The 13986-nt window shown below is 38.2% G+C and overlaps 1 protein-coding gene across 13 annotated transcripts in view; it reads right to left on the bottom strand.

Moving 5' to 3' along the window:
- Positions 1–1441: 1441 nt before the first annotated feature.
- The window catches only part of epb41l3b (erythrocyte membrane protein band 4.1-like 3b), a 49235-nt gene continuing 36690 nt past the window's right edge, over positions 1442–13986 (bottom strand). For 11 of the 13 annotated variants that reach the window (XM_015022004.1, XM_015022006.1, XM_015022011.1 and 8 more), the window contains 7 exons: positions 13389–13421; positions 13013–13078; positions 10043–10126; positions 8522–8620; positions 8239–8319; positions 6665–6780; positions 1442–2388 (listed from right to left, as the gene is read on the bottom strand). In XM_015022004.1, the coding sequence (XP_014877490.1) occupies positions 6670–6780; positions 8239–8319; positions 8522–8620; positions 10043–10126; positions 13013–13078; positions 13389–13421 (474 nt within the window). In that variant the 3' untranslated portion in view covers positions 1442–2388; positions 6665–6669. The remainder of the gene's footprint in view (positions 2389–6664; positions 6781–8238; positions 8320–8521; positions 8621–10042; positions 10127–13012; positions 13079–13388; positions 13422–13986) is intronic. The other 2 variants (XM_015022007.1, XM_015022014.1) reach the window with 2 other exon arrangements.

Below are 13986 nucleotides of genomic sequence, written 5' to 3' on the forward strand. Positions count from 1 at the left end.
CACATGGCTCCTCTATTAACCCTTTAACAATGTTGTAGCGGCTAAAATCCTGTATTTTAGGCTACTGGTGGTTGTTCTTGAAACGCGTTGGTTTTACGTGCGCTCAATTAAGATTCATGATGCCGATCTTCCGTTTGACATAAAATAAAGTCATTTATTTTCAGTACAATGTCCATTGTCTTACTGTTTTCCTTAAGATCCACATAAATTCGACATACATCCAAACCAAGCACAGTAGAAAACTGTTTGCCTCCGCCCATTAACAACACCTGAACAGAATGATGGTTGACCTTAAATAACCCATTCCCCCATCAGACACTCACAACGCAAAAATTAAATACGCCCCCTGGTGGCGATAAACACCAGAAAGGATAAATGGCTCCTACAAATGTTTTTACCAGCTTTTCACTGAGAAGTAGTTATAATAATGAGCTCAGCAGAAGTGCAGTTCTACCAGGTGTTTGCTAATTATTGCTGGCTAGTCTGAAGGAGCTGCTCTGTGAGGCGGAAGCTTGGAAACTGCAACTCTAAGGAGGCAGGTCTAGATCGAGGTGTTTTGCATGTGAATGGTTGCCGTGGACACTAAAGGATTTTAAAACATGCATGGAAAATTTCAAAGCATCACTTTGATGCTTTTATAACTGTATAAAACAATGTGAAGCTCAAAAAAAGTTGATTTTACATAATACCGCCCCTTTAAGGCTTTATAATGGTTTCAGTTACTTGAGCAAAAACTAATAAATTTCATTGTTCTATGTAGGAATGCACGATATATCGGCAATATCGACCGATATTAGCCATTTTTTAACTTATAGGTATCGGTCCAATAAATAAAACAGATATGAACAACAAATATTTGTATTTATCCGTTTCTGGTTGGGTTTTGTCAGTGTCAAAACCGTTGTGAAACATATATAACATTGGTAAATATTGGTAATTAGCCATAATACACATTATGTGTCTGCTCGGTTGTTGACTGCATCGTGTTAAGCTTGTAGCTTTCTCTTTTTCTTATGTAACGCACCTTGAACCGCCTTGCTGCTGAAATGTGCTACACAAATAAACTTGACAGATTAACTGATAGGAGATAGGGTCATTTTATTTCTTTACCACATTTTCAACAAGGCAATTCAAAGTGTTTTACATAAATTAGAAGGAAATACAACAAAACGACAAACCAAAGAGCAAAAGAAGAGAAACAAAAAGAAAAAGGTATAACCCCATGTTGAAGAATAAGTAGTTTGTGATTTATAAACAAGTAGGGGTTTCTCTGGATCTTTGTTCTGATAATGTTGATCTAAGGTAATGAGTAGTTTCTCTAGATAAGCCTGTAGGAGCAAAATCAATATCCCAAATTTCCCCAGTTCCATGTTATTCTGCAAGATTCGAGTCATTTTTTGGACTGAAATCAGAGCAACTGAAAGCAATCAGAAACACCAGCTGCTGTACTGTGGTCACTTTATTATTTTGGGAGTAAACTGCAAATTAACAACAAATGTGTCAGTCTCCGTTTTCCTCCCCTACGCTGTGGAAAATGCGGCTGCAGGTGAAATGGAGGAGCAGATGGAGGCTGTGGATGTCAGGGGAGGATAACCGATTTCTCTTTCTGGACTTTGCATCTCTTTTGGGCGGAGCTCGGCCGTCTGAGCCCTTTGCCCCGCGGCCGTGCCGTCGCCACGCCAACCGGCCGACGCGGAGCTTGTGCTGCGGCCAATCGACCCCGCCCTGGGAAAAAACAAAACAAAACAAAAAACATTCCCAGCCTGCACAGGCACGTCAAAAAGTCACTTTGTTTTTCGTTTTCCTCGCTGAAAGTGGAGCTCGAGTGGGAGGAAAAACCAAAAAGAGAAATAAAAGACAATAAAGTGAAACGAATTCAAATAACACAAATCAACCTTAGAAAGATCATCGTAAGCCGGCTTTGCTGGAGAGGCTCTGATATGTACAGTGGCACCAGGTGGAAAATCATTGTGTGGGAGTGAAGCGATGCTTTGTTTTCTTCTACATTGAGGTTAAATAGTGTTTGCTCTCTAACATGTACAACCTACAGCAATTACAAGTTCCTGGAGTGATGGCTTTATCTCATAAATAAAATGCTGCTACAGTAATTATCCTCAGCAATCATAAAAATGCATCAAAGTCGTAATAAGGCAGTGGAAGCAGAAGGTTTACTTCGGATTCAGGACCATTAAAAGAAAAACTAAAACAAATCAGACGAGGCCGTGTGGTTGGTGATGCAGCTTGGCGTCCTTCTCATGCAGAGTGTGTTTGTTGGTTTTGCAGGTGATGTTTGCGAGTGGAGCGGCGAGCTGCAGCGTCCGTAGAGGAGGAGCCTTCAGACGGTCCGGACGGTGAGATGTGATCGCTGGAAGAAGAGCTCGGTTATTCCTGGAAGAGCAGAGCGAGAAGCGGAAGTGAGAAGCTGCTGCGCGTTTTATTACCTCTGAGGCTTTTTAAGCCTCAGCGATGCAAAAACACAAGAAATCACCAAATATTTCTTGTCCAGATTCTAAGGCTAATGTCTAAGAAACCTGAAATGGGACAAAACTAAGTTTTTAGTAAGAAATATGAGCTTGTTTTAAGTATATGATTGCTTAGAAGTTCTTTTCCAGTGGCAGATTATTTCACTTATAACATGGAAAATGAAAAATAATCTTAAACTTGAGCTAGTATTTTTTTATTATTAAGAAATTGACCTAAAACAAGGTCATATGTCTCCCTGAAAAGTTACTTGTAAGTTAGTTTTGTCTTGTTTCATGTGTACTCAGATATTTGCACTAGAAACTAGACCAAGAATACTTGGTATGTTTTTGCAGAGTGAGAGCGGGTCAGATGAAGGGTTGCCACAGTTTCACCCACATCAACAGAAGTAGAGACGAAAACAAACAAACATGCATGAAGGCTGATGGGAACGCCACAATAAACTTTATTTTATTTTAGCTGCTCTGCAGTGCAGCAGAAGCTGATTTTACGTCTTTCAAGAGAACAAGAACGAATGAGAATCAATGTAGAAACTAAAACCATAAAATTGGAGAAAAGATCTACTTTTCTTTTGTTTAGATAGAGGAATTACTGACTAAACAATAAAATGTTTTCAATTCAGTATTATATTTCATTTATTACTTTTATTAGTACATTTTAGTGATGGTATTCTACGTTCTACAGCAGAGAGAAAGTAAAGTAAAATTTTACCCCATTTCAATAACTTTAATAGATCACATATAAGCCAACTTTTATTTTAATTACCCAGATCAATGAGTCACTGAACCATTAGAAAAAAATAAATATTAATTTATAGAAACAATCCAAATAAATCGTGTTGAAGTAAACAACCTTCCTGCTCAAATTAAATCCTGAAACACAATACAGAAAGAAAGTTACTAACAAAACAAAGTTTTCTGGTATTTAAATAATTTAGGTCATTCTAACTGACCTGAAACAAGTAAAGTTTAGCCTCATTTAACTTCAGACAGGAAGAAAAAAATGTGCAACATTTTCCACATTCAGGTTTTTAATCAAACATTGATTATAAAACTGTGCAGCTTTAATGTCAAGCTCTTTCAAGGACTTTATTCAAAAATCAAGAACTTTCCAAACCTTGAAAACACCTCATTTAAATCCAAGTATTTTCAGGACTTCAGTCACCAGTACAGACCCTGAAAATCAACCGAAGGGCCACAAACGGCCCCTGGGCCTCATTTTGGACACCCCTGCTATAAATGTTTACAACCCAAAAATAAACTAAATAAAAAAAACAACTTCACATTTTGCTACTATTTCCAAATACTGTTTGTTTGACGAGAATGTCCCCAAAAGAACAGAGAAAACATTCAGTTCAGTGTTGCCAATGCTATTGAAACACTCATTAAACAAACTACACACACACACGCACACACACCCGGACAGGAAGGCTGCAGAAACAAAGCCAAGCGTTCCCATCTGGTGAGTCATGCAAAGCGTCCTCATGCATGCCTGAGCCTCGGCTAACGAAACGAGCTTCAGAGCGGCACTGCGCTGCGCGGGACGGAGCAGGAAAACGCTCAGAGAAGACGGTGTGAAAAGACAAGTTTCTTCAGGTGAAGTCACGCCTGCTGCAGCCCTCAAGCTGCTGGCGGCGTGCGAGTTTAAACACGTTTGGGAAGTTTGCAGACACACAGGAACGAGGAGCGATGACCTATTTTCTACAGAGTCAAAAACACAGCTTGCTTTTCATTTTTCCAGCTGGAGGTTAAACTCAGTATCTTCACACTTCAACTTTGAATCTGAAATCCAAAAAGTTCTTTAAATAAATCAGATTTATTTTGCTAATTAGCCCAAATAGTAATGTTTATTTGGCCGTTTATGTCTCCAATTGTTCATTAAAAGACTTTTCCTGAATCAACTTTTCAGAGTTCAGTTCTTTATGTCAGTTTATAATTATAAAGGCTGGAGTGAACTCTGAACTGTTTACAGTTAAACAGTGGGAAGAACTGAAAGACTTTAAGATGAAAAAAATGCAAGAAAATAAGATTAGAGAGGAAGGATAGAAATTAGTAAAAGAAAAACAGAAAAGAAAAAGAACAGAGAGTAAATATTGTAGAACATCAGGAAGCAACAAAAGGTAGAGAAGAAAGGACATAATGAAAAAATAAAGCTGGAGCATAAAGAGGAGAAAAAGGGAAGGGAGGATAAGAGAAAAAGAAAGAACAGAAGAAAGGCAGGTTGGACATAAAAAATGATACAAAACCAGAAGAAACGACAGTAGAAAAAGAAATGAATGAAATAATGAAAGAATAAGGCAAGAAGAAACCGAATAGAGATGCTTAAAATCAGCTTTATTCTGATTAACAGGAGTTTATGGTTTAAAAGCAAAAAACCGTGAAAATATTTACCAAGAACAGGGAAGTAAGTCGACAAAACCAAACGCTGCGATTTTCAGCAATAAAAAAATAATCTGATTCTTTATATTTTATTCAAACTTCATGTTTCCTCGCTCAGAGTCGAGGATAAAGAATCAGCCATAGATGATTATTTCACAGCGTTTACATTATGAAAATGAAAATCACCTCTAATAACTAACAGACTTAATAAAATTACAGGAACATTAACGACTCCGCTTCTCTTCCACTAAAAGTCTGTTAGTGATTTGCAATCCTGAGGATTTCTGATCGTTTAGTTTCTCTGAAGAGAAATGGTGAAAAATATTCTGACGTTACTGGATCCTATGACTTCAACTGGTGCTTAGCACAACTTCATCAATGTTCCCTCTCGTCTTAATTCATTTTATTAATACATTCACTGTAAAAACACTGATATTCAACATGTGTGAGTTGGTTTAAATATGGTGCAAACTTAAGAAAAACTGTAAAGTTTAAGAGGAAAATGTAAATGTTGGCGTTTAGATTGGTGAACCTCTACCGTGATGTTCTGATCTGGTGCCGTTTCCTGCAGGAGGAAACGAACCACTCAGGGTTGTGGATGAGGCGTCTCCAGTCAGATTTTCTTCAGGCTTTCCGAGTGGCGGACCACGCCTCGTTTGCGTAATCGGGCGTTAGATTTCAGAGCGTGACGGTGTGTTTGCAGTTCAGAGCCGAGGATCTCTGAGGATCAGCAGCCGGTTGAGCCGGTATTTAATCTCTACTTGTACAGACAACAACAGGAACACAAATGGTTTAATCTCTTCTGTGAGATGGACGAATGATTATTTTTAATTGCCCAAATTATCTTGTTTTAAGCGTCGTAAATAAATACATCCACATGAGATTCACCTATTATGCTCTCTTGGGCTGTACAAAACATGTTCATTAAATGTTTTGGACAAAATAATTCTTAGAAAATTAGATTTGTCTAATCAGATCAGGATGAGCCGTTTTAGGGCCTCCTGTCACTTTAAACCCAAACAAGCTTCTGCTGGCCACGCCCCCCAACTCAATGTTTACACTCACGCATAAAAATGGCTGCAAAAAGATGCAATCATGCATCTTTGAAAAACAGAAGTAGAGCCTCCTGCACAACCAACAAGAATAGAACAAGTGGTTTCTGGATGGTAAGTCAACAATAAAACACTTGTCCTTTCCAGCAGCCATTATACAGAGGTAAAACCAGCTGACCAAAGGTGATGGAGCTCAGTTTGGGTTGCTAGGTAACGGCCTGGGTTCAGGTTGGTTGCTAGGTAACGGGCTGAGTTCCACTGATTTGTGATTTTACATTTGGGAGGTTTTTTGAAACTGCTCATTTTCCAGACACCAAAAACATAAACACAATACTTTGTTTATGTTTTTCTTTGTTCTGTAATATAAATATTGTTTTATTTTTTTCTCCTTTCATTAATGTAATGTCCCACACCATGTATTTTCTACTGTCATGTTAAATACATTTCTATATATATAAAAAAACAGAACCAGCTGTATGTTTATTTTTTTAAGTGCTTGGGCTGTTTTTAGAAGCAGCAGAAACCCAAATGGAAGTACAAAAAAACATGCAAAATATGAATTTTGCATGAAAGATCCCCTTTAAAGCCTTGTTAATGCAAGCAGAGGCTGTGTGATCCAGCTTGAGTGAGAACAAACACCAGCAGCCCAACAAGGCGATGCAACAAGCTGCGAGCGCGACAGAAGCAGGCCGATCCAAACCACATGAAAACCCGGCAGGCTGGGGAACGGGACCAGGACTGGGTCGGTCTTACCTGGGTCAGTCCTCCCCCTCCTCTGGCGTGATCTCTGTCTCTTTATGCACCACTACTTTGGTCACTGACATGTCAGGGTGCTGCTCTTTGGCTTCCTTTATGGCCTGAGCCAGAGCCTGAGTACGGGAGGGTGCAGTGGCAGCAGGGGAGCACCAGGGGGAGACAGAGAACGGGGAAGAGCGGTTGCATTGTCAGTCACCTTACAGTCAGATCTGCCATTAATCCAGAACGCAGTCACACGTTCACATCACATCACAGCTTGAAAAGCTAAACTTGATATCAAAGCTGAATCACAAAGAACTTAATTAATTCAAAAATTACATAAAAAAAGCATTGATTTCTATTCATTCTGATGATTATGGATTACACTGATTAATTAGTTAATCAGTTAATTAATTAGCAAGTGAATTTTACACAAAATCAATTAAAAATGATTTTTAACAAATAAATCTTGTTACGACAGCAGAAGCAAGAAGAAGCCCAGGTGGATTTATAAACATCTGTGATGCTTCCAACTGTGTTTCTTTTAGGCTGAATTAGTTCCTTCACATTTTTCAAGAAAGAAACACAAGGAAGGAAGAACGGAAGAATAGGGAGGACATAAGGGAGGAAGGAAGGATATGAAAAAGATAAGGATGAACATAAGGGAAGGACACAAGAGAGGAAATGAAAAATAGACCCAGATGGATGGAGAACAGTAAAAAATGGAACAGCGAAGAACAAGGATAGAAGGACAGAAGGAAAGGAAGACAAGGAAGGGAAAAACGGAACAAAGATAAAAGGAAGAAGAAAGAAGAGTGAAAAAAACAGACATAAGGACACAAAGATAAGACAGAAGGAAGGAAAGGCAAGGAGAGAAAGTGTGTAAGGGCACAAAGGAAAGAATGACGGCAAGAGGAAGGAAGGATAAACGAAGGAAAACAGGGAGTAAGAAAGAAAGAAAAAAGAAACAAATGAAGGAGAGAAACAGAAAGAAAGAAAGGCAGGATAAAAACTATAAGAAAAACAGAGGAGATAAGGAAGGAGGCAACCTTTGACATTTGGAAAGGGAATAAAATCTGGGAAAATATATTTTTCCATAATAATAATAATAATTTTTTTGTTTTCTTGTAGCTATTCAGACCTGGAAAATACTGAAATTAAACCTCAGACTGAGTAGAAACCCTGTTTTTCTCCTCCAAGTTAAAACAGAAAGTTAGAATTTCAAATTACACACAAAAACCTTTTGTTCATATTTCAGAGACACTTTAAAGTAGTTTGATTTTACCGAATCATCAAAATATTAGTGTGATTACCAACAGGTTAACTACTGACTATATAAGTGTCGCACTATGATTCCTAACAAGACCTCTTCCTTATAAAGAGGATTTAACCTTCCAACAGGAAAATACATTTCTAATCTGAATTCATCCTGCATGTCTTGCAGCTGTGAGCCATAATCATGGAAAAAAAAACTGAAATAAACACCTGAAACAAATCTCTGAGTGTACACAACAAAAAAAGTTTCACTCTTTGAATTTAATTTCTGACATTTATTAACTTTCCAGAGGTAATACGGTAGAAAAGAGACAGACCTCGTCGTGGTCAATGTCTGCATCTCCGGTGATGACGATCCGCTTCTCAATTCGAGTCTCTGAGATTCCTCCTTTCACCGTCTGACCAACAGGAAACAAGGAAAACTGCATCAAAACATCTTTAATAAACACAGAAGGTAAGTTTCAGCTCAAGAACATCCATAAAAAGAGACCAGAGTTCCCATGAGAAATCTCAACTGGTTGCAGAAGCTTTAAACAAATATTCTGGAGAAATAGATTGATTTTGGGTTTGGCAGGCGGAGGTAAAGAGATGCCCTCTGACCTTTGTGATGTGCGTGGTTGTGGTGGTGCTGGTGGTTTCCGAGGTGATGGTCTGAGCGCTCAGCAGCACCCCAGGGTCCGCGTCTCCATTCGTGTCAACCTGTTAGACAAAACAATAAAAACTCAGACTGATTTAACAAAAAATTCCCCAATTATAATAACTGTTTAAAGTATAAAATATAAGATCATTAAGTCACTGAACTGTTAGGAATAATAAATATTCATTACACTGAAATAATCCAAACAAATCACGTTAAGGTAAATCACCTTCCTGCTCAAATTAGATGCTTATAACACAAAATACAAAGAAAGTTACAAAAAAATAAAAAAAATTTCTTGCTACGTTTCGTTGCATTTAGAAAATAGAAAAAAATTTGGACCTTCTAATTTACCCAAAACAAAAAAAGTTTAGTCTGATTTAACTGCAGATGGGGAGATAAAAAAGTGAACTAAAAGAATTTAAACTAACTTAAAAAAAAAAAATATATATATATATATATATATATATATAATTCACCATTATGTGATATCATTAATTATTGTTATTAATAGTCTTGTGATAATATTTATGTTATGAAATATCCCCTAAATACCTGACTGGTCCGAGAACAAAGCACAAATTAAAAAAACAAAAAACAATTTAAATAATGCCGTTTAACATACATTAAATTATTTCAATTACACAGATCAATAAGTAATTTATTTGGATTTGTTTGTTAGGGTAACTGACCTTTCAGCACTAATTAATTCATTGCTTAAACACAAAATACAAAGAAAGTTACATACATAAAAATCCCTAAAAAAAATTATCTCAATTTCTGGAATTTAAGAAATAAAATAATTTAATGATTCTAATTGGCCTAAAACAAGAAAAGTTTACTTTGATTTAACTTCAAACTGTGGGAAACAACATGAGTGCGTCTTTTCATCAGGTGTATGAAAATATCTGGTTTAAATAATGTTTTCCTAATTTAAGCTTTTAATCAAACATTAGATTAAACTTTGTAACAAAATTGTGCAGTTTGAACATCAAGCACTGTCCAAACCCGTTAACGCCCCACATTAGAAATTAAACAAAGCTAAAGAAATTACAGACCAATAAACCGAATTCAGTGTTCAGGTTCTCCTGATAAACCAGCTTAGCATCGACTGAATGTCACATAAAAGGCTGCAGAGGCGGCCGCTCCTCTTCATCAGCCTGACCGGCACACGGCGCTCCAGTTGGGCCAGAGCGATCAGGCGGACATGATGTCACCACGAGCCCAGTGGAAACATCCTGCAGCTTTAAGATCGCTGCTATTGATCGTAAAGAGCCCAGCTGTGGAAAGTATGGCGCTCTGACTGGAAACGGCCAGACGGACCATAAACGACTGAATCTATCTAACAGACTCGATCATCCCAGAAGCTTAAAGGACTCATCCAAAGAACCATGACTGAACGCTGCAGCGAAAACAGGCCCTTTTTTCTGGTCAATCAGTCGAACATTTTCTCTCCAGGACAGATCAGCAGCGTTTAGATTTACCTCGGCGGACTCGTAGGTGATGGTTTTTGTCTCTGTGTGGACCACAGGCACGTCTTTGGCAGTGACCTCCACTCCATCAGGAGCCTGAAGCATAAAAAAGAAACATAGAACATAAAAAATATGAGTTTGGCATCTAAAAACCATCTGGGATCCAGCGTTCCTGCACATCTTAGTGTCCAAACTGAACAGTTTTCCAGACTCAAATTCCATTTTGGTAAAATTTTTAAAGTATAAACACTAATATTCACAAATTATGAGACATTTTTATTGAGGTCAGGCTGTAAGTACAAAACCTGCAAAATGCAGAGAAAGAAGGAAAGAAAGGAAAGAAGAAACGAGTAAATACTGAAGGAAACAATAAAAGGAAGTAAAGAAGTAAAGGAAACATAATGAAGGAAAACACTACAGAACATAAGTAATAAAAGTAATTAAACAAAAGGAACAAAGAAAACAAATAATGAAGAAAAGAACTGAAGGAAGGAAGAAAACAACTAATGTAAGGAAAGAAACAAGTAATGAAGGGAATAACTAGAGGAAGGAAGGAAACCACTCTAGAAAAGGAAACGAGTAAGTCAGCAGGAAAAGAATGAAGTCAGGAAAGTAGCAAGTCAGGAGAAAAGTAAAAATTACTTCCCTCTTTAAGTAAGAAAAGACAGAAGAAAACAAAACAAGCAGCAAAGTAATGAAGGAAACAAAGCAGGAAGGAAGTAAAAAAAGGGAAAGAGAAATTTAAAAAAGGAAGTAAAAAGAAGAAAAGAAAGGAAATAAAGGAGAGACAGTTGGATGATAGATGCAACATTTAAAAAATATCTGACACTTTTTTTTTTGCCCTTTCTGTGAGAAAAAAAAAAACGGTGGGTTGAAGCCAACCCACCCCTGGGGTCAACAGAGAGGTCATCACAGCTTCGACTTCCTGTTTCGAGGATCACAGGGAGTCAGAGGGAGCAGCAAGCCGGCGACTTTACAGTAAATAAAATAAATAAACGATGACTTTTTCTCAACCTACTCAGGAAAATATTTAACTCCAGATCCTTCTAGCATCACACATCCTAATGGAAATAAACAAGTGTTCACTCCATCATCTCCATTCGTTTTAAAGCAGCCTCCCCTCTAACGCACATGACATCAAATTAGGATAAATAAGCTCCACATGTAAGCCGAAGACGGAGACCGAGCGACTGAAATCTCCAAACAAGCAGGCATTTCTCCCTAATCCAGTGAAGACGAGGCTGCAGATCACAAGGTTTCCATTAACTTCCTGCACCACAGTCACATTACAGGCCCTCTGATCTGAGCAGATGCACAACGGACAGATGCCACGAGTCGATTAGTGGTAACTGGGTCAGACTGGGTCAACTGGAGAGGATGACAGTCGGAAAGTTGCTTCACTCACTGGATCCTCTTCCTAGTGGAGTAACACAAAAGGCCTGGCAGGATTTACGGAATATTCTTTGATTTTGCATCCTGTGTGGTTCAGTAATTAAATATACCAGTTCCCCCCCCAAAAAACTCTTTTTACCACAAAGTTGTGTTTCCGTTATGCAACCCTGAACTTTTAATCTCCGGTTTGTTTGCCATTATCTGCATTTTAATTGATGTTTGCAGAAGGGAAACACAGAGCATCTCCTCTAAAACTTAGGTAAAGTCACTCTAAACTTTGTGCGAATGTGCAACTGTAATGACATTTAGATAAATAGTACATTTAGTATATAATAATAGAGACATCTAGTCTCTCTTCTGTAGTAGAAGAGAGACTAGATGTCCGACTGGGGTTTTTCTTCCAGTGATTACATTACGGAACATATTTAAAATGAGACGCAGACAGCAGGGGGGTTAATTTTTGTCCCTCTGTTGTAAACAGCAACAAAAAAAAGTTTTGAAAATATAACTGATACAGGATGAAATGTTCAACACCATCTTCCTTCAAAGCACCTCCTTAAAATTTCAGGGCAACAACAACAAAAGCAAAACTTTTGTGAAAGTTTGACATCTTAAACCTCAGAAACAACTATTAATTTAAAAGTAAGAGCTTCATACATCACAAAAAACCTTAAGATAGATTAATTAAATCAAATTAGACTCAAGTCGGGTTTTTTTGGCTTGGAATGTGCAGCGATTAATTTTCCATGATGGTTCGTCACCTTTAACAATTTTCACAGTTTACAATAATCTGTAAGTTTCACCCGACAACAGAAATCAATGTTTTGGCATTTATACACTTTGCCAAAATTAATTTGGCAATTTGGACTTTCATTTTAATCCCTGAAACAAGCTACTGGCAGGGAAAATTCAACGTTTGGTGATAAATTTGTCTCTGCTTTGCTGATCACATCTGAATTCCTGAGGCAATTTAGAAGGTGCTTCTCCTAAAACCTTTTAAAAATACTCAAAAAGTCAAAAATCCGTGCTCTTCCAGCTCACAGTGTTCAAACTCAAACAGAAGCATCGGTGATGGAAATATTTCCAGGCTTGGATTGTTCAAACCTAACAATTGCACAGTCCAATTTGAAGTCTTTTAATTTGGTTTTGCAGTGTAACCGCTGTGAAATAATCCCATCTGCAGAACACTGCAGGATAATCCAGGCCAGAACACTTTCTCCTCTGCTTGTAGCGGAGTAAACATGGCGTGTTGGAGCAGCTGAAATTCCTTTAAAACTCGTTACCATTCAGATGTCTGAGGAGTTATAAAGTGAAATAGGTGTAGACTAAGAATAAATCTTAGTTTCTTGGTAAAAACAACAGCTTTTAATATTTTATGACTGGTTTCTCTTCCTCTGCTCCTTAAACTACTGAAGCTGCATGCATGGTTGAGTTTGAAAGTTATATTTGCAAGCATCCAGGAATCTTCATGCAGAAGCAGGAGGAGTGGCGCAGTTTGGTGGAAACATAAAAACAAACATTTCTGATCAATAATTTCTGACTGTTTTAACACCGCAAACTAAGCCGAAGGCTGCAGCGCTCAAAACTGACCTTTGGTTTTGGGGACTCGGCTTCGTTTTCAGTAACGACTACCGCCTTCTCCTGGTCAGCTGATGCCTGCGAATGACAGACGCACCATTGTTTACGCTTTGCATCACAACTTCAAACATCACAGTCTTGATTCTTATCACTCCTGATAAGAAGAGAAGAAAATGTTGAATTAGTTCATTTTCAAGGACACAATGAAGATGCAGGCCTTGCAAAAGTCGAGATGCTTATGAAGCAGAGAGGTGAAAGAAATCCTGAACGTTTGATTTTTAAAAGTGTGAACGTATTCCCACAGCAGGATGCTGCCACCACCGTGTGCTACACATAACTTCTCGTAGTTTTACAAGGCACCGTCATGATCCAGAGAGCCGGCGTTCACCTTGTGAGAGGGAGAAACCCATCCAGGCGCAGACTGGTGAAACAGCGACGAGTGAACACAAAAGACAGAGAGGAAAGGTAAAGAAAGGACAATAAAACATCACTGTGAACAGCAACAGGGAGGAAAAATAAAGATATGAAGGCAGCTGATTGTATGGAAAACCAATATGAAGCACAAAATCTGGATTCAGAATCCACTGGGAACATTTTTCAGGTAGATCCATACAACAGATTAATGACCTGTCCTTCAGGGCGGAGGAGAGGATTTTGGAGGATGTGGTAGGAAAAACTACAACTGGAGCTATGAAGTAGAGGTGCACCAATTTATCGGCCAGCTGAAACATGTTTTGGGAGATCGGCCGACACTTACATGTGAAGCTGATCTTATCTACTGCAGAAATTATCTACTGTCTGATCCTGATCCCAGTGAGAGGAGAAGATGACATGAATGCAAACATGCAAACATGCACATCATGTCTGCAGTTAATATTAGTATCGGCCAAAATTCGAATCAGCAGGTTGGGATTTTTAAAGGTAAATTGGCCAGAAAATTGCAATCGGTGCACCGCTACTATGAAGGCACCCTTTAAGGGAAAAGG

The sequence above is a fragment of the Poecilia latipinna genome, unplaced genomic scaffold (assembly GCF_001443285.1).
Source record: "Poecilia latipinna isolate Pla-1442-1.1 unplaced genomic scaffold, P_latipinna-1.0 Scaffold2912, whole genome shotgun sequence".
NCBI lineage: Eukaryota > Metazoa > Chordata > Actinopteri > Cyprinodontiformes > Poeciliidae > Poecilia > Poecilia latipinna.